This window comes from Mirounga leonina, unplaced genomic scaffold, assembly GCF_011800145.1.
Source record: "Mirounga leonina isolate KUSES-001 unplaced genomic scaffold, KU_Mleo_1.0 Mir_53, whole genome shotgun sequence".
In the NCBI taxonomy this organism is placed as follows: Eukaryota; Metazoa; Chordata; class Mammalia; order Carnivora; family Phocidae; genus Mirounga; species Mirounga leonina.
The window spans coordinates 44,031,683-44,057,417 of NW_023270807.1; the positions used below are offsets into that span (position 1 = coordinate 44,031,683).

The window sequence follows — 25,735 nt, forward strand, 5'->3', positions numbered from 1 at the left end:
AGCCCGGGCGCCTAGCTCCCGCGCCCGCCGCCGCCCCTCGCAGCCGCTCGCCGCCGCTCGCCCGGCCCGCCCGCACGCTCGCGCTCCTCGCGCCGCCGCCATGGGTCGCGGAGCCGCACGAGCCCCGGCGCTGCGGCTCCTCGCGCTGGGCGCGCTGCTGTGCCCGGCGGCTGGCGCCTGGGAACTCACCATCCTGCACACCAACGACGTGCACAGCCGGCTGGAGCAGACGAGCGAGGACTCGAGCAAGTGTGTCAACGCCAGCCGCTGCGTGGGCGGCGTGGCGCGGCTCTTCACCAAGGTGCAGCAGATCCGCCGCACCGACCCGCACGTGCTGCTGCTCGACGCTGGCGACCAGTACCAGGGCACCATCTGGTTCACCGTGTACAAGGGCGCCGAGGTGGCGCACTTCATGAACGCCCTGCGCTACGATGCCATGGTAAGTGCGGCTGGCCGGGGAGGCCGGCGAGCCCCGGGCTAGGAGCTCCGAACCGAGAGGGCAGCCGGCGCGGAGGAGCAGCCGATGGCGTGGCACCGGGTGGCCGGCCTCGGACCGGGCTCAGGGCGATGTGGGAAGAAAGCGGGACTCTGGCCGGCGTGCCAGGGAGATGCAGACATAGAAGTCCCTTGGATGATTGGTCTTAAACGGACTGATGTGGTTGCGCGGGTTGTTTTGGAGGAGAGGGACTCAGCCCTACCTCCGAGGGCGTCAGCTGGCGTGCGCTGGAGCCTTGGCAATTATCCAGGATCAGCGACCGAAGTAGAATGTTTTATTTCGGTTTTATTGGAGGGAAAACTCAGGGCCAAAGAGGTTGAGTACAATGTCCTGGTCACCAGCTCCAAAAGAGAGAGACACGATAAGAATGGATTCCAGATCCCTTACATGTCGCAGCTTGAGCCTGATTAAGCTCACAAGCTTGGGGTAGGGTCCTGGCTCCGCTGTCTTCTGTGTGCAAGTTATTTAGTCTCTCTGTGCCTCACTTCCAGCCTCTACAAGATGAGGATCTACCTCAGAGGGTTGCCTGATGCATAGCATGGCCTCTGTAAATGTTAGTTCTTTTTATTACCAGATACTTCTCTACAGGTTTTTTAAAAAGGAAGAAAGAAAGAAACTTCCAGAAAGAACGAAAATGCTGAAACACTGGGGGTTCAAAGGATTTTGGTAAAATCAGTTTGGCAGCACAGGTTTAGAGAGTCCAACTGAAGAGGTGAGGCACTTGAAACATGTGCAAGAGTTTAAGTCCAAGCTCGCAAATGCTCTATGAAAGGCAATGCCTTATTTGTTGGACTAAACTCTAGAAAATGAGCAGAGAGGAGCTATGCAGTAATAAATATGACCAAAACATATATATGTGGTTTTTTTTTTCATCAAACCATCACCCAAGTTTAACCCCGTGTAAAACCCTAGAGTAAAGGGATTCTATGGAGAAACAGGGGACAAGAAATCTTAAGAGCTTTAGAAGAGGAAGAAGAGAGCACCCGTCCAGGGGGAAGGGAAGGAGAGGTGGGGTCCAGGCTGGGGTACAGAGGGCTAACAATACACTTAGTATGAAAACAGCCCAGAGGTTATTTTTCCCCTGGAAACTTGGAGAAGGGAGGACAGGAAAAGATGATAAGGTAGAGCTGTTTGGTTTTTTCCACCACCAAGAAAGCTCATCCTAGAGAGATGAGAGATGGGCAGAGGGAGTTCCTCTCCATTCTGATGGCTGCTTGTAAGGTTATTGGAGACACTGAAAGCATAGGGATTCAAACAAATCCCTATGCCTCTGAGTCCATGGGTGGGGGGAGTGGGGCTCACCAGCAGCTGTCTGGACTGCGCAGAAGAATCAGGGGGCGGGTCTCAAGAACCCTGTATGGTCTCTTATCATCGGTATCTCCATAGCCCAACCTGCCTGATGCTTTGTGTGGGATAATAACAGAATAAATATTTACTGAATTGAATCGTTACTAGCTTACATCTCCATTTCCTCCCAGAAGGGTAAAATAAACATCATGTGAGTTTGTTTTGATTTCACATATAAATCACCACTCTTAAACTTTTCTCTTTGTGATACCCTTTTCTCCATAGCTATGTGAACTCCTTTTGGTGAGAAAAAAAAATGGAGAATTCCTAGTTTTCCCTAATACTAATGTTTTCCTCTTTAAGTCAAATGGAGCCCATGATGTTAATTATCCTATCAAGTGTTTATGATAGGACTCTGGGTGAGGCTGGAGCAATTTGCTGCAAGTTGCAGAGCGTCACCACTGGGAAGTATTTAGAATGCTTTTTGTTGGCTGGAGTAATTTTCTTTCAAGTTTCACTCAAAATAATTGGACTGGGGCCTGAGGAAAAATAGGCTACTTTATAATGTTGACAGGAGGTAAAGAGGGGGAGTCTCATGGCCACGTTCCTGATAGTATCTCATCATCTGTGCTCTTCTGGGGTTTGACAAACATGATTTGACCTGCGTAGAATCCTAGTCGTGTTATGCCTTAGCGTGTGATAAAGCTCTGCTGTATTCTTGTTTTACAGAGATTTTTTATTGTCATTTTGCTTATAGTATTCTAAGCTCAGGGAATTTATTGTTGTTCTGCTATAAATATTGGCCCCCTCCATCCACTCGCTCACCACATCTTCAATTCCAGGGAGCTGGAGATTCTGGTTAGGGTGGAAAACAGTTGTCGAGGGGCATCTCCAGTTCTCTAGAAACTGGACTTGGTTAGAGGAGCTACATCTAAGGCCTCAAGGTTATAGAGGGTAAAGAGGAAGCTACTAGAATCTAGCTTCACCCCAGGAGCCTTGGAGGAGGTGTAGACTTTCTAGACCTGCATGTCCCAGCGAGCGCTGCCGGAGCAGTTCTGATGCCTCCAGAGGCCCCAGGGCCAGCCCGGAGACCCCCTAGACCCAGCTGCCAGGCAGGGAATTGTAGAGGGAGAATTTCAGAAGCCACTAGTTGGTATAACTGTCTTGGTGGAAGGATGAGTGTCCCCTAAGGTGTGAGGAGGACAGCACAGAGGCACTCACAGTGTGAGCCAGCCCGGTTCCTTTCTCTGACTGGGAAACAAGAGGGATAACCCCCACCCTGCTGTGTAGGATTCTTGTGAGCAGTGCATAACATAACAAATGTAAAAATCCCTGGCACCCTGCTGGATCATAGGAAGTGCTCAGTAAAGGTTAGTTCTTGGTGCCCTGCCAGGGGTAAAAAAAGAAGAAGAAGAAAAAGAAGAAGGCTGTGAGGAAGGGAAGGTTTGGGTTTTACAGAGTCAGTTGATCTGATTCTGACTGCCTGGCATACTCTACCCACCTCATCTGCCCCCTCCAACATCTTTTCTAAGCCCCATTGTGTAAACAATTTTTTTTTTTAAGAGTTTTTTTATTTATTTGAGAGAGAGAGAGACAGCCAGAGAGGAAAAACAAGCAGGGGGAGTGGGAGAGGGAGAAGCAGGCTTCCCACCGAGCAGGGAGCCTGATGCGGGGCTCAATCCCAGGACCCTGGGATCATGACCTGAGCCGAAGGCAGACGCTTAATGACTGAGCCACCCAGGCACGCCTGTGTAAACTATTCTTAATGCTTACTAATGGAGTGGATTGTGAAAACCGCTGAGAGCACAGAGTTTGAGAGATTTGTCTAAAGAGGTGGGATTCCCACCATTGGGGCGCGCTGGGAGGAAGTGAGCTTCGGGGAGAAGGGCAGCCTCCTTTGTAGCTGGCTCTTGCCCCTGAGCCCACTTTCTGTCAGCAAACCGCTCCTTGGTGCTTGAGCCAGCAGGCAGGGTGGGGACTCTGGTCCCTGCCTTAACTCACCCCGGGGGTGCCCCCAATCAGATCACCTTTCATCAACATTCTCCACCTCCTGCGTGAGCAACCACTGTTTGATGTTCCTGTTTGTGTGTACTTGCAGAACTTTTATCATAGTTAAGGGTCTTATGTTTTTAAATTATGTAACTCGTTCTATTGCTCAGATCATTCTGTTTTGTCCTCAACTGGTTGGGTTTTCTTTTTTCTTTTTTGAAGGTAGTTGACACAAAATGTTACATTAGTTTCAAGTGTACAACAATGTGGTTGGACAATAGGCTGTGCTCACCTCAAGTGTAGCTGCCCTGTGTCCCCGCACAGCGTGCAACGGTGTCACTGACTGAACTCATCCTGGGCCTTTTATTCCAGAGACTTCTTCCTTCCGTAACTGGAAGCCTGTATTTCCCACTGCCCCCTCACGCATTTTGCCCAACCCCACACCCTTTCCCTCCGGCCACGGTTAGCTTATTCTCTGTATTTATAGTTTGATTCTGCTTTTTAAGCGGGTTATTTTCATGCTTGTCCGCATCCGTGCTGGCTCTGTGGGTATACCCTGCATCATGCCGCACAGAGACCTCCACAGATTTTACCCTCCTCTCCCCCGGTGATGGTTTAGGACACACAAGTGCACTGCTCCGAATGGCTTCCTGCTCTTCCGGCCTGGGAGGCTTTCTTTGGGATCCATAGGCAAGGGCAGAATTGCTGGTCTCGGGGATGGGTATCCTTACTTTGACTGAGGACTGCCTGAGTGACAGGAGTGCTCTGTTCTCCCCAGGCTCCACACCCACACAGATGTGAAGCCCCCAATCCTTACCCATAGGCTGCAGCATTATCCAGCTTTCCAGTAGGTATGAAATGTCCTCTCATTATGTGATCTTCTATTTTTCTAATAACTGGTGACTTTGGCATATTTACTTTTTGCATTTTGTCTTCCCTAATTGCATGTTCGCAACCTTTCCCCTTTAAAAAAAAAAAAAATAGGTTTAGGGGCACCTGGGTGCCTCAGTCGCTTGAGTGTCCGACTCTTGGTTTCTGCTCAGGTCATGATCTCAGGGTCCTGGGATGGAGGCCCACCCCCCCAGTGGGGCTCTGCACTCAGCGGGGAGTCTACTGGAGACTCTCTCTCTCCCTCTACCGCTCCCCCCACTTGCGTGCTGGCACTCACTCTCTAAATAAATAAATAAATAAATGGGGGGACGCCTGGGTGGCTCAGTCAATTAAGCATCCGACTCTTGGTTTTGGCTCAGGTCATGATCTCCTGGTTGGGAGATGGAGACCCATGTAGGGCTTCTCACTCAGTGCGGAGTCTGCTTCCCCCTGCCCCTCCCCCGACATGCACTTGCATGTGTGCGTGCACTCTCTCTCTCTAAAATAAATAAATACATCTTTAAATAAATAATTAAGTTTACTCTATTTTTCATGATTTTCTAGGAGTTCTAGATATTGATCTGTGATCAATTTTAGAAATTGCAAATATCTTCTGAGTATGTTAAATCTATTAACTCAATCCATAGTGTCTTTCATTGAATAGAAATCCTTCATTTGGTATAATCAAATTACTCTTTTTTTTTTTGCCTTGTGATTTGTGCTTTTGAAAATTTATATAAGAGTTTATTAATTTGAAGCTTATCATCCCCAGTACTCACCACCAGAAATTCAGAGATCAGTACTGTTCTCTCTGCCTTTTGAGAGATAATAAATTTATAATCTGGGGCTATGCTATTCACCTCTCTGGATCACCAGTTCCTCATCTATAACTAAGAGATTTGAACCAGCTCATTCTGAGGTTCTGCGCACTTCTAAACAAATCATCCTAAGAAATGTTTTGATCTAATTTCAGTTCAGTAAAATGTTTTGATTCAGTGAAGGGTCAGGAGGATGGGGCAGAGGTACAGAGGCAGGAATCTGCAAGATTCTGGACCAGCCTGGACCAGAGCTGAGGTGGCAGGAACCATGGGAGATGAGGTTGTACACGGCTTAAAGGCCACTCTGAAAACTTTGGGCTCTCCTCTGTTGTCACGATAGGGGGGTGGGAAACTGGAGGTTTCTGAGCAGAAGGTAACTGTGGTATAATAAAAAATTGATATTTTGTCTTTATTCTCAGTTCCTGACACACAGCCCTCAAACGCTTGGAATCTCCTGAGTGACGAGAGTCTTTTGTATGCTAATGAGATGATTGATGGCTGGGGACCACTAGATAGCTTCAGAAGGAGGACTGGCCGTCAGAAAATCCAAGCCACAACTAGAGGATTGGAACTTTCCTCCTCCCCTCAACCTCCTGGGAGGGGAGAGTGGCTGGAGATTGAGTTAATCAGCAATTGCCAGTGATTTAATCAATCATGCCTATGTGATAAAAACCCCCTAAATGATGCAGTTCAGAGAGTTTCTGGTTTGGTACCGGGAGGGTGGTGTGCCCAGAGAGGGCACAGAAGCTCTACCAGACCCCAGCCCCCGGCATACCTTGCCCTATGCATGTCTTCTGCTTGGCTATCCCTGAGTTGTAGCCTTTATAATACACCAATAATAGTAACTAAGGCACTTTCCTGGGTTCTGTGAGTTGTTCTAGCAAATTATCAAACCCGTGGAAGGGGTCATTGTTGTACACCCAGTTGGTAACCCCAGAGATCTGGAGAATTGGTTGATGTGAGAAAAAAAAACCTCTCAGTGACAGGGAAATCACAGTTTTGGAGGATAAGCAGAAATGGATGGGAGGCTGAAGACCCCCGAGAAGCGGGTGGAGAAGAGGCTGGGAGGCAGTCTAGGGTGAAATGATCCCTGAACTATGGTGATGGTTTGGAAAGAAAGGCTGAGTCCACGGGAAGGTTTCAGCGGGTAGGCAGTATGGCATGGGGCTAAGAGGATGACCTGTGGGGTGACTGCCTGGGATCAGGTCCCCTCCCTGCCACTTAAAAGTCTGTGGGCGGAGAGCAGGTTATTTAATCTCATGAATCCTCCATCTCATGTGTGAGATGGGTGTGATAACAGCAGAGGTTGTTGTGGAGTCAAAAGGACACCATAGTTCATGGGAAGCGCTTAGCACAGTGCCAGCTCACGGTGAGACGTTAGGAAGTGCTGGCCCTGCTCACCTTCTGGGGCAGGAGTGACTCAGGAGAGGGTACAATCAAAAGATGACTAAGAGGGTTCAAGCCAGGTGCACAGGGAGAGTCAGCAGGGTTCTACTACCACCCACGAGCACGGGTTCTTCTAGTTAACCTTGCCCCCTGACGGCTGAAGCCTGCTATTTGCAGCACAGAAATGTAGTCTGAAGGCTCCTCCTGAGCTTACTAGACAGGACTGAACCCTGTGGAACTGTGGCAGACAGGGGCAGTGGAAAGAGATCTGGACAGGACGTCACGACACCTGGGTTTTCCTGCTTGCCTCTTCCTACTCATCAGCTATGTGAGTTTGAGCAGGGGATTCCTCTTCTATAGGACAGAGGAATTGAAGAGGGTGGCCCATTGCATGTCACTCAGCAGCGCAGGCCCTGTCCTGCCCTCTGTTTTGCTTCTAATCTACCAGTATGACTTGGTTTGTCCCAGAACTTAATTTTATGTACAAGTCTAAGTTTGCTTGACAACTCTCTTACTCTCCCCCACAGTTACTGTCACAACAGCTAATTCCTTGTGGAGAGATGGCTTGGGTCTTCTCACAATGGTACCTTCCATTGGACACTGTTTCCAGATAAAGAGGTTCTCAGGATATGAATGGAGCGTTACTTTATTTGTAATAGAAAATGATGGCCTAAGGGATGGTAGGATGATGAGCCCAGTTTCAAGCCTGTTGTCTTTATGGCCCTTTTATTCATTCTGTCCAAAAATATTCACTAAGCACTACATGTGCCAGGCTCCCTGCTAAGTGCTGAGCAGAGCAAATCAGACTTGCTAGGGAGAAACCTGCTATTCGGTGGATAGAAGGCAGTGCCCAGTTGAGCCCTTCTTGACCACATAGAGAGTCTGGGCAAGACCTATGAAGGAGGGTGATAAGCAAAAGAAAGCATAAATGCCTGACATTCTAACACCTGACCATGGGAATTCAAGAACCAAAGATCTGGTCTGAAGAAGACACAACGTCAAGCCCTCAGATGTGTCATACATATCCAAATGCATAGTGGAGAGAGGGGAGGGGGGAAAGATGGCGGAGGAGTAGGGGACCCTATTTCAACTGGTCCCCAGAATTGAGCTGGATATCTACCAGACCACTCTGAGGACCCATGAAACCAGCCTGAGATGTAAGAAGATCTGGATCTCTACAAACAGAATATCGCAGGCGGTTGGTTTTGAGGTACGAAGCAGAGAGCCGTGATTCCACGGGCAGATATGGGAGGATAAACGGCAGCGGGAGGGTGCCTGGCCATGGGGATCCTACACTGCCAGTCAGTGACAGCCTCGCGTGCTGCAGACGGGCACAGACTCGCAGACCGGTAGCGTCCGGAAAGGACTTTAGGGCAGGCCCCGGGGCAGGAACCCGGAGCAGCGGGGTCCTGCGCACGTGAACTGGGAGCGGCTGGCGGTTTTAGAAGCACAAAGGGCAGAGACGTGCCCCGACCTGGAGGCAGGACTGGGGCGCTGCGGAGGGGTGCACAACCCAGGATGCTGCAATTTATAGCAGCACAGACAGAAATGGAGACAGTGTGGCCTGGAGAGCTCACTGAAGAACAGACTGCGATTCCTCTGCTCTGAGGCAGAGGGTTGGGAACGGTCTCTTCTGCTCTGACTCGCAGAAGAGAGGCGGAAAGCCGCCAGGGAAAGCCCCCAGAGAACAAAAGCCCCCAAAACTGATTCCCACCGAGCCCATCCCCCGCCACAGGGGGACAGGGCAACTCCGCCCAAACAGGGTTGCCTGAGTAACAGCGCGGCAGGCCCCTCCCCCAGAAGACAGGCTGGGAAAGCAAGAGGCCAGCAACCCTAAGGTCCCAAGAAAACAGGTGCATCTTGCTTGGGTTCTGGTCAATAATTTGGACTCTATACATTCCTTCAAACACCCATCAACAGAATGACTAGGAGGAGCAGCCCCTAAAACAGAAAAGACTCAGATTATGACTTATGCTGCAGATTTACAAATGGATGCAGATATAACCAAGATGTCAGAGATGGAGTTCAGGCTAGCAATTGTGAAGACAATGGCTAGAATGGAGAAATCAATTAATGGCAACATAGAGTCTCTAAGGGCAGAAATAAAAGGTGAATTGACAGAACTTAAAAATGCTATCAGTGAGATCCAATCCAAACTAGATAATCTAACAGCTAGGGTAAGTGAGGCAGAAGAACGAATAAGCGACCTGGAAGACAATATAATAGATAAAAAGGGAAAAGAGGATGCCAGGGAAAAATAACTCAGAATCCATGAAAATAGAATCAGAGAAATAAGTGACACCATGAAGCGTTCCAATGTCAGAATAATTGGAATCCTGGAGGGAGTGGAGAGAGAGAGAGGACTAGAAGATGTATTTGAGCAAATCGTAGCTGAGAACTTCCCTAATCTGGGGAATGAAACAAACATTCGAGTCCTAGAGGCAGAGAGGACCCCTCCTAAGATCAAGGAAAACAGGGCAACACCCCGGCATGTAATAGTAAAACTTGCAAATCTTAGAACCAAGGAAACCATCTTAAGGGCAGTTAGGGTGAAGAGATTCCTTGTGTACAGAGGGAGGAACATCAGAATAATGTCAGACCTATCCACAGAGTCCTGACAAGCCAGAAAGGCCTAGCAAGACATATTCAGGGTACTAAATGAGAAGAACATGCAGCCAAGAATACTTTATCTGGCAAGGCTTTAGAATGGTTGGAGAGATGCAGACCTTCCATGACCGACAGAAACTGAAAGAATATGTGACCACTAAGCCGGCCCTGCAAGAAATATTAAGGGGCGTTCTATAAAAGGAGAAAGACCCCAAGAGGGATATACAACAGAAATTTCCAGGGACAATCTATAAAAACAACATCTTCACAGGCAACATGATGACAATTAATTCATATCTTTCAATTATATCTTTCAATTCATAATCACTCTCAACGTGAATGGCCTAAACACTCCCATAAAACGGCACAGGGTTGCAGATTGGATAAAAAGACAGGACCCATCCATATGCTGTCTACAAGAGGCTCATTTTGAACCTAAAGATACATCCAGACAGAAAGTGAAGGGATGGAGATCCATCTTCCATGCCAGTGGACCTCAAAAGAAAGCTGGGGTAGCAATTCTTATATCAGACAAATTAGATTTTAAACTAAAGTCTGTAATAAGAGACACAGAAGGACACTATATCATCCTTAAAGGGTCTATCCAACAAGAAGATCTAACAATTGTAAATATCTATGCCCCCAACATGGGAGCAGCCATCTACATAACCCAACTGTTAACCAAAATAAAGAGTCATATTGATAACAATACGTTAACTGTAGGAGAGCTCAATACTCCACTCTCAGCAATGGACAGATCATCTAAGCAGAAAATCAACAAGGAAACAAGAGCTTTGAATGATACACTGGATCAGATGGACCTCATAGATATTTACAGAACATTCCACCCTAAAACAACAGAATATTCATTCTTCTCGAGCGCACATGGAACTTTCTCCAGAATAGACCATATACTGGGTCACAAATCAGGTCTCAACCGATACCAAAAGATTGAGATTATTCCCTGCATATTCTCAGACCACAGTGCTCTAAAACTGGAACTCAATCACAAGAAAAAAATTGGCAGAAATTCAAACACTTGGAAGCTAAAGACCACTCTACTCAAGAATGTTTGGGTCAACCAAGAAATCAAAGAAGAACTTAAACAATTCATGGAAATCAATGAGAATGAAAACACATCGGTCCAAAACCTATGGGATACTGCAAAGGTGGTCCTAAGGGGGAAATACATAGCCATCCAAGCCTCACTCAAAAAAACAGAAAAATCCCGAATGCACCAACTAACTCTATACCTTAAAGAACTAGAGAAAACGCAACAAACGATGCGTAAGCCACGCATTAGAAGAGAAATAATTAAAATTAGAGCAGAAATCAATGAATTAGAAACCAGAAACACAGTAGATCAGATCAATGAAACTAGAAGTTGGTTCTTTGAAAGAATTAATAAGATCGATAAGTCACTGGCCAGACTTATCCAAAAGAAAAGAGAAAGGACCCAAATTAATAAAATTATGAATGAAAGGGGAGAGATCACGACTAACACCAAGGAAATAGAAACAATTATTAGAAATTATTATCAACAACTATATGCTAATAAACTGAGCAATCTGGATGAAATGGAGGCCTTCCGGGAAACCTATCAGCTGCCAAGACTGAAACAGGAAGAAATTGACAACCTGAAGAGGCCAATAACCAGTAACGAGATTGAAGCAGTGATCAAAAAGCTCCCAAAAAACAAGAGTCCAGGGCCTGATGGATTCCCTGGGGAATTCTACCAAACATTCAAAGAAGAAATAATACCTATTCTACTGAAGCTGTTTCAAAAAAATAGAAACAGAAGGAAAACTTCCAAACTCATTCTGTGAGGCCAGCATTACCTTAATCCCCAAACCAGGCAAAGACCCCATCAAAAAGGAGAATTTCAGACCGATATCCCTGATGAATATGGATTTCAAAATCCTCAACAAAATCCTAGCTAATAGGATCCAAGAATACTAAAAGGATCATCCACCACGACCAAGTGGGATTTATCCCCGGGATGCAAGAGTGGTTCAACATTCGCAAATCAATCAGTGTGATAGAACACATTAATAAGAGGAGGGAGAAGAACCATATGGTCCTCTCCACTGATGCAGAAAAAGCATTGGACGAAATACAACATCCTTTCCTGATTAAAACTCTCCAGAGTATAGGGATAGAGGGAACATTCCTCAAGTTCATAAAATCCATCTATGAAAAACCCACAGGGAATATCATCCTCAATGGGGAAAAGCTGAGAGCCTTTCCCTTAAGATCAGGAACACATCAAGGGTGCCCACTCTCACCACTGTTGTTCAACATAGTACTAGAAGTCCTAGCAACAGCAATCAGACAACAAAAAGAAATAAAAGGTATTCAAATTGGCAAAGAAGGAGTCAAACTCTCTCTTTTCGCAGACGACATGATACTTTATGTGGAAAACCCAAAAGACTCCACCCCCAAATTACTAGAACTCATCCAGCAGCAATTCAGTAATGTGTCAGGATACAAAATCAATGCACAGAAATCAGTTGCTTTCTTATACACTAACAACACAACTGTAGAAAGAGAAATTAGAGAAACGATTCCATTTACAATAGCACCAAAAACCATAAGATACCTCGGAATAAACCTAACCAAAGAGGTAAAGGATCTATACTCTAGGAACTACAAAACACTCATGAAAGAAATTGAAGAAGACACAAAAAGATGGAAAAATATTCCATGCTCATGAATCAGAAGAATAAACGTTGTTAAAATGTCTATGCTACCCAGAGCAATCTATACCTTCAATGCGATCCCGATCAAAATTCCAATGACATGTTTCAAAGTGCTGGAACAAACAATCTAAAATTTGTATGGAATCAGAAAAGACCCCGAATTGCCAAGGAAATGTTGAAAAAGAAAAACAAAGCTGGGGGCATCACGCTGCCCGATTTCAAGCTATATTACAAAGCTGTGATCACCAAGACAGCATGGTACTGGCACAAAAACAGACATATAGACCGATGGAACAGAATAGAGAACCCAGATATGGACCCTCAACTCTGTGGTCAAATAATCTTTGACAAAGCAGGAAAAAACATGCAATGGAAAAAAGACAGTCTCTTCAATAAATGGTGCTGGCAATATTGGACAGCCACATGCAGAAGAATGAAACTCAACCATTCTCTAACACCAGTCACAAAGATAAACTCAAAGTGGATGAAAGACCTCAATGGGAGACAGGAATCCATCAAAACCCTAGAAGAGAACATAGGCAGTAACCTCTTTGACTTCGGCACAGCAACTTCTTTCAAGATACATCTCCAAAAGCTAGTGAAACAAAAGCAAAAATGAACTTTTGGAACTTCATCAAGATAAAAAGCTTCTGCACAGCAAAGGAAGCAGTCAATAAAACAAGGAGGCAACCCACAGAATGGGAGAAGATATTTGCAAATGACACTACAGATAAAGGGCTGGTATCCAAGATCTATAAAGAACTTCTCAAACTCAACACCCAAAAAACAAATAATCAAGTCAAAAAGTGGGCAGAAGATATGAAGAGACACTTCTCTGAAGAAGACATACAAATGGCTAACAGACACATGAAAAAATGTTCATCATCATTAGCCATCAGGGAAATCCAAATCAAAACCACACTGAGATACCACCTTACACCAGTTAGAATGGCAAAAATGGACAGGGAAAGAAACAACAAATGTTGGAGAGGTTGTGGAGAAAGGGGAACCCTCTTACACTGTTGGTGGGAATGCAAGTTGGTACAGCCACTTTGGAAAACAGTGTGGAGGTTCCTCAAAAATTTAAAAATAGAGCTACCCTATGACCCAGCAATTGCACTACTGGGTACTTACCCCAAAGACACAGATGTAGTGAAAAGAAGGGCCATAAGCACCCCAATGTTCATAGCAGCAATGTCCGCAATAGCCAAACTGTGGAAAGAGCCGAGATGCCCTTCAACAGATGAATGGATAAAGAAGATGTGGTCCATATATACAATGGAATATTACTCAGCCATCAGAAAGGATGAATACCCAACTTTTACATCAACATGGATGGGCCTGGAGGAGATTATGCTAAGTGAAATAAGTCAAGCAGAGAAAGTCAATTATCATAGGGTTTCACTTACTTGTGGAACATAAGGAATAACATGGAGGACATTAGGAGAAGGAAGGGAAAAATGGGGGGGGAATTGGAGGGAGAGATGAACCATGAGAGACTATGGACTCTGAGAAACAAACAGGGTTTTAAAGGGGATGGGGGTGGGAGATTGGTTAGCCCGGTGATGGGTATTAAGGAGGGCACGTACTGCATGGAGCACTGGGTGTTATATGAAAACAATGGATCGTGGATCACTACATCAAAAACTAATGATGTATGGTGACTAACATAACATAATAAAATTAAAACAAACAAACAAAAAAACAAATGCATAATGGGCATGTTTCCTCTTTTCCCCAGAATACTAATCCTGAGCCAAGAGAAGTCACCTTCCATTCAGGTGCTTTCAAAGTGTCTCACATCAAAGAAACTCTCAGAATTACTTTATCTTCCATAACAAGCCCAGGTTTGAGGAAGACAACTTAGCAATGCTAATGTGTGAAGCTTGAAAGAGGTATATTGATGGTAGTGGTTTTTGTTTTTTTGTTTTTGTTTTTCAAGGCAAGAAAGTCAGTAGCAAAGAAAATTAGACTCAGAGCTCCAAAGTTTTGACCGTCTGGGTGTCTGTGGATCCCCAAGCCTCAGTGATGTCAATGGCCCCCACCCCATCCTGTGGCTGTGGTTGTGGCCTTCCTATGTCCTGTCTTCCAGAGTGAGTCCCACGCCAGAGGTGGGCTGAGTGAGCACCAGAGAGGGAGGGAGCAAAGGCAGGTTCTTAGCTCATCTTGTTCTTGTTCTGGCATGTAAGTTTCCTTAACTAAAAATTGGCAAAACAAACAAACAAACAAACCACAAACAAGTCACACATTGAGCCAGCAGCTTTCAGCAGTTCACCCACAAATACACCTGAGTACTGTGTGAGCTCTTTCCATGTCTGTTTTCTTCAACCACATAACTAGAATTTGAAAATCCTCTTGACACTTCTTTTCCTTCCCTTGAATAATTGATTCCGTATATAAACCACAGGTTGGCTGGAGCCCTCTAGCCCCTCAGGGATATAGTTAAACCTGCATGGAACCCAATGAGGCGAGCAGGTTACTCTACATGCAATGTTGTTATGTGCATTTTGCACATAGAGGGTTTGTACATTTTTCCATCTGATAGGGAAAACCTGAAATGCTGTCTGTTTAGGACTTGTTCATTCACTCTTTCAACAAACATTGAAGTGCTTGTGAGCTGGGTTGAGCCCCGGGATCTTTTCTGTCATTCAGTCAGAGGCCACATTCACCTGCCAGGACCCACATGCCCTAGCCCACAACTAGGGGGTCGGGGGGAGCACAGCTCAACCCCAGAAATGGTCTACAACTCCAGAAATGTGTCAAGTCAACCTAACCTGCAATCGCCCCCTCTTAAGGTGGTTGTTGAGTCTCCCTGAATGATTGGCGACTAAGCCCCATTGTGGAATCGGTCAGGCTCTCCCTGTAAGCCTCCCATTATAGGGTGCACTGCAACCCCCGGTCCTTAGTGGGATGAGCTAGTGTGTAAATGACTAGCTAAATACCTATGCTGCGGATTTCTGACAAAGGGCTTTTTGACATTGCAGTTGATTTCCGTGGCTTATAACAAATCATTTTCCTTTGCATCAAGCATACTGCACTGCTCTTAAATCAATTATTTCCTTCATTTTTCTTGTGAATTCATGTTTAAGCCTCTTGTCTTCACTTGGAATATTTGAGTGCCTCAGTTCTTGTGTTTTCATTGCCTCATCTGTTCATACAGTTGATGTCATTTGCCTGTGAGCTTCTCCTGACTGGCACTAAGGAGGTGAGGCTCACACTCTGAGCTCCTTTGGTCCTGAGCGGGCAGCGTTTGCCCATGTCTTTGGCAGGCTGTCTCACGCGTCCCTCCCTGTGGTCCCCATGGGGTTTACATATGGGTGCATGGATGGACGGATGGACATGCTCATATCTTGCCTTGTCCCTGTCTGCCCTGTCACCTTCCTGAGCACAAGCACTAGGGCCTTGTTACTTGGCACCCTAGAACCCTGTAGGAAACTAGTTGAGTGATACCCAACCCTTCCAGGTATTTCCGTTAGGTCACTTTGACAGAGTGGTTAAGACCTGGATGTTTAAGCCTCATTACTTTTGTTCAGACCTCAGCTCTGCCTCTTGCTAGTGGCAGGAGCACTGTGCCTCAGTTTCCCATCTATGAAAAGGACAAATAATAGCACCTACCTAATAGCTCTGTGAGGATTAAATGAGTCAGTATGTGAACAGGGCCTGGCCATGTAGCATGAGAGTCTTAATGATCAGTCTTTCTTTTTGTCATATGTTTTATATTTAAAAAAACTCCTTCTTGAAATTCACTTATGTCAAACTCCCTGGTAATTTTTACAGTCCTCTGTGAACAAAGCTGAGGCTCTGAAATGTCCCCTTTCAAATTCAGATATAGATATTCTTTGATAGACCAAATAGTTGGTCTCCTTAGCAGATTTCCAATAGGAAAAGACTCTAAAAAGTGCCATTTTCTCCCTAACTGCCATTATGAAATCTAAATAATGTTCTCGTGTATACACACAGGACACACAAAACTGTTCAAGCTCTTTTTAAGAATCCGTTTCATTCACAAACAAAGGCCAGTACGATATTAGTGGGAATGGTGATGCAGTTGACTAAACTCTTCACCTGCTTCTGAGCAGCTTGGTTTCTCTCACTTCACAAGATACTGCTCAGCTGTTTACCAAGTTTTGTTTTGTTTTGTTTTTTTAAATCCTGCCACCTTTGAAAAGTTTTAATGTCTCGCATACCAGATCAGAGTAAGGTGGAGCTTATATAAAGGAGCAGGTGGAGTGGTGGTTGTGTCATTCACTCAGTAAACAGCTGCTGGGCACTGGTGCCTGGTGTCCGTCGGGGTCACCAAGGACTCAGGGGAAGTCGCGGCCCCTCCTGCCTTTGCGAGAGAGACGTGTGAGCCAACAGCCAGAAGGGCGAGTGGTGTCGGAGAAGTGCGTTTAGGCTGTGGCCGGTGCGGGGCGTCTGCCGCCCAGGTGGCACACCGAGGCGGCACGGAGGGCTTCACGGGGAGGTCACTCACCTAGAGCTGCATCTGAGGCACTTCACTGCGTGGGTAGTTTAGTGTTCCTGGACCTGAGGGCCCCTGAAGTTTGGCAGAAGAAGTGAGCCAGCTCAGGGAGGTCAGGAAGGGACTGCTGTGGTGTCTGAGGAGTCGGGACTGTGATTTCGGTGGGAAGCGGGAGGCCCTGGAGGGACGCGAAGCAGGGGCTAGAAGCAGCCGTGGGCATGTTTTTGGAAGTGCATTCTCTAGGCCTGTGGTGAATGGGCAGGAGGTTTGTGAGCCTGGGGGCCAGGACACCGACTCGAAGACTCCAGAAAGGTCTGGGTGAGAAGTGAGGGGGTGGCGGGGGGGGGGGGGAGGGGAGCAGTGGGTGTGTGGTAGAGAAGACCCCCTGAGAGACGATGGTGTAGGAGCCGTAGCAACAGGATTTCGTGGCTGGTTGGCCTCATGGCTGGGGGGCCGGGGGGACAGGGGAGGGCTGCCCAGGTGTTTCACTGCTTCTTGGGTGTTTCTTGGCAGAAGCTCTTGTCCAACACATGGGATCACATGCATCCTCACAGGTGTCTCATCCACAAGCTTACTGGGGGTAAGTGTCCTCCTCTGCTGGTCGTTGGTCTGGCAGGGGACTCCTCAATGGCCAGCAGATAGGGGGGAGTGGGGACCATGGGGAGGGGACCACCAAACCACCCCCAGGCAGCTCCCTAGCATGGCCCTTGAAACAAGAGACAGGAAAGGGATCCGGGCATCTGCCGCACGGTCCCGGTCCCAGCGGGCACATTGTCAGTGTCTGGCTTCAAGCTGGGCAGGCCTGGGATGGAGGGGGGCGGGGTGTCATTCCAAATCTTGGGGGGAATCTAACTTTTCGTAACACTTGGAATAAAAATTCTGCTGCGAGTAGAGTCTGACCCAGGATGCTCCACCAGGAGCTCACCAGAGCTGGGCCCCTGTGGCCTCTTCACAGCTTTATTTATTTTGGGACATGAGGCCCAGCTGAGAAGGCAGGCTCTGTGTGAGGCGACGCCGAACAGGTTCTTGGCCTGTGATGCTTGCTCAGGTCTTAGGGCTTTGCAGCTTCCTTGCCTTTTACGGCCAAGTTTCTCGCTTAAATTATTACTCTGTCTGCCGTGACCATTCATCAGAGGATTTCGAAACAGAACTCTTTACCAGTTTGGTACTAGAGGTCAGGGCGACCGTGTCTTGTAACCTCTGTTTCCATTGCAGCGCACAGAGATGTGATGCCGCTGGGACAGGGTTCTAGGGGACGCGGAGGAGGCCGCCAGTAGCAACCAGCCCAGGGGGCGGAGGACCGACGGCTCCAGCCTTGGGAATTAATTCTCTGGCTCTTTCCTCCCCTCCGTTATTTATTTACTTGTTCATTTTTTCAGCAAATATTTAGCAAATGTTTCCCCCGTGTCGGAGATACTTTAAATGAATGACGGGGCTCAGTTAATACATATTGTTTAATAATGCGTGTTGTCTACTGCTTTGATCGATCAGCTGTAGCTGGAGAGATCAGAAAGGGACGATTTCTCCATAAAAGCAAAACATTCCAGAATAATGAAAGACCTTCATAGACGGCTGTCAGACGGCCACGGACTTCTGTGTCCCCTCCTGCAGACCGTGCCTAAATCCCAGCGTCAGGGCTCAGGCGGACCCGCTCCGACAACGGGGGGCTTTCTCTCTCTTACTCTCAGCCTGAGGCGTGTTCTCATTATTTCTTCTGTCCGTGCACTTGTTCAGGTCCAGTCCTCAAGACCAAAGGGCACATTTGTTTACAGGTGAAAGGAGGAAATGAATAAATGGCAACTAGGAAGAGCCTTGGGAAAGAAAAGACCTGGGAGTTGGCGCACAGGCTCGGAGGACAGGGTGGTCGGGCAGCCTCTCGTCGGTGTGGCTGCTGAATTCGCTAGCAGGTTCCAGCCACATATTACTCACCAAAGGTCTATTTTATTGTTGTTAGAACTCAATAAATAGATGCCGCACAAAATTATTATCTTAGGGCAAGCATGAAAAATTGATTTCATCTCCAGCGCCAGCGCTAGTTGATTGACGGTAACTCCCTGCGGGGCTAAGGTAAGAAGGCTTCTGTCCAAACACAGTGGGAAAGATTAATTCAATCAGTTAATTGGCATCTTTCATGGAAGAGGAAGAGGTAGAGGAGAACAGCACTGTGACATCATGTATTTGTTTGCACTGTAACCAAGAGACAATAATTGAATGGTAGCTTAAATTCTGTTTAGCGTACAGTGTATTTGGAAATAAAATGATTTGAGATGTAGTCACCTCATAATCACCTAAAAATGTGTCTAAGTAAGGAAATTGCTTATCCACAAAGGGAAGGTCGACTTTGGCCTGTGTCCAGAATTCGTGAGAATGATAACTGACATACAGACACAGGCTTTCCCTCACTTCTCACTGCAGGGTGTTGTTAATAATCCAACAAGAAACTTGGAGCCAGAAGTCTTGGAATATCTTCGTTCTTCCAGTGCTGCTTCAGATGACCTGAAAAACCTCTGGGCTTTATCTTTAGTCAACAGAGACTTTCTCCAAAGCCACCGCTAGACTTTGACAAATTATCCACATCAAATGTAAATATTAACAGACACCTGCTGAAGGTGTTAAACAAATCAGACTCTATTCCTCAGAGTTGATGTAACAAGAGTTTATTTAATAAGAATCACAGAAGAATCAGATCTCCTGTCCTTACAGTTGTGTTTAGCTTTAAATGGCAGCAACATTTCAGGGGTTTAGGTGGTTGAACATGCTGGGCTGGGCTAGATGGAAAGTGAGGAAAGTTTTTTTCATGTAAGAGCACCAGGTTTTTTTTCTTTTTGTCTTTTTAAGTAGTGCTTTAGGCTTCTGCATGAAGAAAGCAGTGAGGGTGAGGAGCCAGGGCTAGACCAGAGGCTCACATTAAATCTCTATGATTTTGATGTTGGAGATACTGAAGAAGGCCATTTTGCTACACTCAGCTGTCTTAAATTACAGAACAGTGCATTTGGTGAAATTTAAGGTTTATAGTGAAAAGACACAAGATTGTCATAGGTCTAGAATCAGTGAATGAATAGGGTTAGTAAGTGAATGAGCCCAATATTAGAAATGAAACTTTTAGAAAGCAAAAAAAAAAAAAAAAAAAAAAACAAAGAGGGAGAAAGCATAAGAGTATGATTTAGGTCAGAAAAAATACTTGCCTGATGTGAGGATTATAGCATTAATGACAAGTAACAGTTTAGCTCAGATCAGGATTGGTTATTTTTTTTTTAAGATTTTATTTATTTATTTGACAGAGAGAGACACAGAGAGAGAGGGAACACAAGCAGGGGGAGCAGCAGAGGGAGAAGCAGGCTTCCCACGGAGCAGGGAGCCCAATGCAGGGCTCGATCCCAGGACCCTGAGATCATGACCTGAGCTGAAGGCAGACACTTAACGACGGAGCCATGCAGGCGCCCCAGGATTGGTTATTAAAGTCATGGGGGAAGCTTTGGGCAGAGCAGCAAAAAATTGACAAGCACACATAAGGAAAGGTACTGGAATTTTCAGAGAGGACCAAAAAAAGTGGAATGATATTACAGTATGAATTTGCATAAATTTTCTTATGTTTGTGCTACAAATGCTCCTTAAGATGTAAAGGAACGTGGAAAGATAACCTGCCCTGATATGTTCTTTCATTGCTCTGAGTGCTCTTGGACAGACTCTTCCTGAGGTATTGTCACGTTAATACAAATAATAGAAATGAATAAGAATTCATGTATTTCTTTATCATACACCTGAAACTAATATAACACTGTATGTTAACTAACTGGAGTGGAAGTAAAAACTTTAAAAAATTGTATTTAACACATTTCTTGAGCTCCTGCTGTAAGCCAGCAGGGAGCATGATATACTCAAGTGGGGGGTATGCTCCTCCTTCCAAAGAGCTCATGAATAATGAAGTTGTAAGAAATGCAATGGAGGAGAAACAGGTTGGAAAACATCAAGGTGGGGAAATGCGAATATGAGTTTATAAAGAAAATAAGAATTTACCAAGGCATTTTTCTGCAAAGGAATTTTTGTAGGAAAAGTTAGCTGTGTGTAGAAGAAAGAAATTTGTCAGAGACTCTTCTGCTCATTCAAGTATGCATTCAGGGACGCCTAGGTGGCTCAGTCGGTTAAGCGTCTGCCTTCGGCTCAGGTCATGATCCCGGGGTCCTGGGATCGAGCGCCGCATCGGGCTCCCTGCTCGGCAGAGAGCCTGCTTCTCCTTCTCCCTCTGCCTGCAGTTCTGCCTACTTGTGCTCTCTATCTCTCTGTCAAATAAATAAATAAAATCTTTAAAAAAAAATCTATTACCAAGTATTCATTCAGTGGTACACTGCTCTGCTCCAGAGGGACTGAGTGGGCAGGTACGGGGCTATACAGAGGGGACCATCAGAGCAGAGGAAGTACATCAAATTCAGAAAGGGAACTCAATGAAGGGTTCTTAGGAAGTATCTCTTTTGGAAAGATCATCACACTTCAGGAGTGAAAGCCATTGACTGAATAAGGGAGTAAAAGCATGGTATAAAAAAAAGGAATACTCCTCTTCTGTTCTGTTCTACTCAGTTCTAATCATCTACCTATCTGTATTTCAATCAACCAGTCATCATTTACCTGTTATATACAAAGGCACAAAGATGAGTAAGAGCATGAAAACTGCAGGTACTTAGGGTTTTATCTGCTAGGCTTTATGCAAAGCTCTTTATATCCAAGCATAGAGGTTAAGAAGGTTGGAGTCAAACAGAAGTGGTTCTAGTCCCAGCTCTACCACTTACTACTTACGTGACCTTGAACTATTCATTCAGTGTCTCTAGATCTGTTTTCATTGTAAAATGATAATAGTAATAATACCAATCTCACAGCACAAAATCAGGTTTTTCTTAATAAAACCACTTTGCATGATGCTGGCGTGTGGCAAGTGCTTAGTAAATGCTGTTCCATTTTTATTACAACCTTTGTTTTATTCACAAGAGGAAGCTGTGGTTTACAAGTGTGCTCTGGTTGAGCTCATGAGTGGTGGAGCCAGCCCTGCCTGGTTGTCTCATACTTTAGCAGATGGTGGGTGTCAGAAATAAGGCTGGAGGGGAAGGCAAGGCCAGATGGCTCAAGGAGCTCAGGATGTTGAATTTTATCACACGAGCAGTGGAGAACCACCGTAGGACCTTACAGTTGAGATTGACAAGATAAACTTTGCATTTTGGTTTTTTTAATTTTTTAAAAGACTTTATCTGAGAGAGAGAGAGACAGATAGTGATAGAGATACTGAGAGAGAGCACAAGCGGGAAGAAGAGGGAGAAGCCGGCTCCCGCTGAGCAGGGAGCCCGACGCGGAATTCGATCCCAGGACCCTGGGATCATGACCTGAGCTGAAGGCAGCCTGAGCCACCCAGGCACCCCAAACTTTGCATTTTAGAACGATTTTTTTCTGGCAGCACTATGTTGAATGGTTCGGAGGAAGGAATGGTGCTAGCTGAAAGCCAGTGAGGAGGCTGTGGCAGTGGTCCAGGAGGGAACGGGCGAGGAATGCATGCCGGGGGATGGATGGAACGGAGCATTTAGGCAAAGGCGGGATGCTGGCGGGGGGTGAGGAAGAGCTAACAAGTGGGGGGCATTCAGCTGCCCCAGGGTATCTGGCTTCCTTGACTGGGTAGATGGAGGCAGCTTGGGCCAACATGGTGGATCCCAGAGGAAGGGACTTTGAGCATGGTAAACATGGGTGCTTGTGAGTCCTTGGAGGGAAGCGTCTGCATGGCAGTTGGACACAGAGAACTAAAGGTCAGGGGGAAAGTCAGGACTGCAGATGTTCACTTCCGAGTGGAAGATGTGGATGTGAAGGAGCTCATTCAGCTGGTCTCTGCTCAGCCCTGAGCACCCAGATCAGGGCTCCTCTCCCCACAGATAGGAAAAGGTAGCCACCATCACTGCTTTCAGGGTGTTACACTCAGGGGAGGAGACATCAAACAAGTCACAAGTAGATGAAAAAGGTAACTCCAACGGTCGCCGAACGCTAGCAACGTAATGCTGTGGGTAAACGGCAAGGTGGCTGACACATTGGATAATCTGCCATGAAGAATGAGAGAAATACTCACTTTTTAAGACTTCACAGTTAGGCAAGACAGTTCACTGTAATCCCATAAGGGAGACCGATTTTGCCACAGGAAGAAACCGTGATGTTCTAAAGAGAAGATAGACAATTACCCAAGACTGGGAGACCCTTTTAAGACTTAGGTCAGCCTCTAAGGTTGAAGTAATTAGTTAAGAGGAAGAAGTAAAAACGAGTGGATACTCAGAGGGTCGGGGACGAGGCAAATTCACACATTCTGAGTTTCATCAGGGAGACAGGTATGTGGGAATGTGAGGACACTGTGTTGCTTTGTGTGTATAAAGGTACACGTGAGGTTATCACATACACGGTTCTTTGAGCCCCAGATGCTCACGGGGTGCCTGGGTGGCGGGTGAGGGGCCACAGCGCTGAGCAGGGTGGAGGCAGTAGGACCCGGCGGCTCAGGGAGCACGCAGTCTGGTGAGGGCCCACGAACATGCTGAACATGCCTCCAGAGTGCGGAATGTGCTGGGAAAGGAGTGGGGCCTGTGAGAGGATCCAGGGAGGCCCTGATCTCAGTTGACGGGTCACCAACCAGCACTTCCAGGTCTGCTCCCAAATGATGGCAAAGCGAAGCAAAATCAGGTGTGGTATTTGGGAAGTTTGAGACTCACTGGCTTAAGTACTAAGTCAGCAAACAGCCTGCCAGAGCAGGTAAGCAGGTGCCTGGGGGAGATAAGCTTATGCGAGGAGGCCAAGAGAGAAAGGGATGGAAGGAAGAAACCCGGAATGCCGGGTTTTGTCGGGATTACTCTGGGGGAAGCTGCCAGATGTCAGAGCGTTGTTTTGGGCCCAGTGGCCACTCCCAGAGCAGTGAGGACTGGGAGAGAGCAAAGAAGGCGGGCGGCAAGGGCACCTTTCAACCATGCCAGCTCCTCACCAAGTCCCATGCTCAGAGCCGGCCAACAGCACTGCACCATCCCAATCTTCCTTGGATGTGAAACTGCTGGGGATGAAACCCAGGGCGGCCCAGAGCTGCCCGACAGAGGGCACCCGTGACACCCTGCACGATGTGGAGAAAGCCATCTCCTGTTGGCCTTTGGGGATCTTCATTTTCCCCGAAGAATTAGAGGACCACACGGTTGTTGGGAAGAAAGAGTTGTGGGAGCATAAGGGAGGAATGATTGAGGAGATGCGGAGATGGGACGAGGAGAGGCTCTGGTTTCTCTATTAACAGTACGTTTCCAGTTGCCTTTTGCTACAGTCCTCTTGATTTCAGTGGTTCTCCCAGCAGATGGGCGGTCACAACAGTTGGGTGGGCAGATTGAAATGTGGGTTTATGAGAGAAAACAGAAGCTGGAAAGGCTGGGGAAAGCTTAGGAAAGGTAGATTCTCCAACTTGCCCCAGACCTGGGGATGGCAGGATGGTGAACGTGTGGCCAGCTTCCCAGGCGACTCCTGCATGCATCGATGCCATCTTCAGTAGGTGGTGCGGAACCTGGGAAGCAATTCCCAACTGAGCCTGATGATCTGTGTGCCCATGGGCCCAACCCCAGGGGCACTGAGTAAAATCTCTGGGCGTGAGGATGACAGAGGTCATGCGGTCAGCTCCTAGAGCCCCATCAGGTTTGGGATTCACTGGGCTCATGTGTCATATTCTTTACAGTATGTTTCTGTTAGAAATTCCAGAGTACCTAATTCTTGTTCTCTTTTCCCTTTCTACCAGGCACTGGGAAATCATGAATTTGATAATGGTGTAGAAGGACTGATTGATCCACTCCTCAAAGAGGCCAAATTTCCAATTCTGAGTGCAAATATTAAAGCAAAGGGGCCACTAGCGTCTCAAATATCAGGACTTTATATGCCATATAAAATTCTTCCTGTTGGTGATGAAGTTGTGGGAATTGTTGGATATACTTCAAAAGAAACCCCTGTTCTCTCAAATCCAGGTATTTTCTACTTTTATAGCACTCATTGGTTGCAAATAGATGTATTAAATCAGAGCTTGGCATGATTTTTATGGACTGTGGATAAAAGCTGGAACAACATGTGGTGTTGGGCAAGTAGTCTACTTGGGATAACATTGATGAAACCAGTCTGGTGGCCTCCACGTTGTTCTAAATTACTTCTTAAAGACATTGCTCTTTTTTCAGTGAACTTCCTTGTTGACATACACAGTATCTTTGTTTAATTCAGTGGATTCAGAATTGGGCAAGAAAGCTGTTTACGTCCAGGGTTAACATTACAGAATAATTTACTGGAGAATGAAACATAAGTCACTGCCCCTTTTCCTGTGGAGTCAGAGGGCCCGGAGCTAGGGTTTTACCTCAGTTTACCTTACCTTTCCTTTTCTAGTATGATCATTAGATGTCTAGTTAACTCTCCTTTCTTTCTGTTCATTATCTATCTCTTCTATTTAATGACTTTGTTGTATCTGGCTTTCTGAGGAATACATATCCTTGAGAAGTCCTATGGTGTATATATCCTAATATAAATGTCTTACATATGCTATATTTCATACAGCATGAACATATACGTGCGTACATATATAATCCTAAAGTTATTCAAGAAACATTTTTGAGGCACTTTCACAGGAACACTTTGACCGAAACACTCTGGCAGCGAAAACGAAAATGACTTTTTTTCTAAATCATCCAAATCCGTTTTCTTCCCATATTTGAAGGGAATAAAAAGGGCAACTGACAGGAATAAAAGGCACAGCACAGGGGATTTAGTCAGTGGTCCTGTAGTAGCGTTGTGTGGGGACAGGTGGTAACAGCCCTTGTGGAGAGCAGAGCGAAAAAAAACAGGAAAAGGAAAACCAGGCGCAGGCATTCTCCAGAAGCAGGGGTTTTCATGAAGCATTAACTGATAAAGCCCCTGCAGTCATTTAGCAATTAGAAAAGTGATCTATTTATTGTTGTTGCTAGAGTCGGTCCAGACCACTGGGAATGATGGGAAGGCCGGCGTGCTGGGTCCTGAGCTGCTGTGAGGGCAGAGGGTCCTGCCGCCGGCCCAGGGGCAGGGTCCACACGGGGCTTCTCTGGGGACCGAGCCTCTGCACGCTGTG

At 46.3% G+C, this 25,735-nt stretch overlaps 1 protein-coding gene across 1 annotated transcript in view; it reads left to right on the top strand.

Moving 5' to 3' along the window:
- Window positions 1-48: 48 nt before the first annotated feature.
- Window positions 49-25,735, top strand: part of NT5E (5'-nucleotidase ecto) — a 56,122-nt gene continuing 30,435 nt past the window's right edge. Inside the window, exons 1-2 of the mRNA XM_034991265.1 lie at window positions 49-439; window positions 24,392-24,614. Coding sequence (XP_034847156.1) covers window positions 101-439; window positions 24,392-24,614 — 562 coding nt within the window. The 5' untranslated portion in view covers window positions 49-100. The remainder of the gene's footprint in view (window positions 440-24,391; window positions 24,615-25,735) is intronic.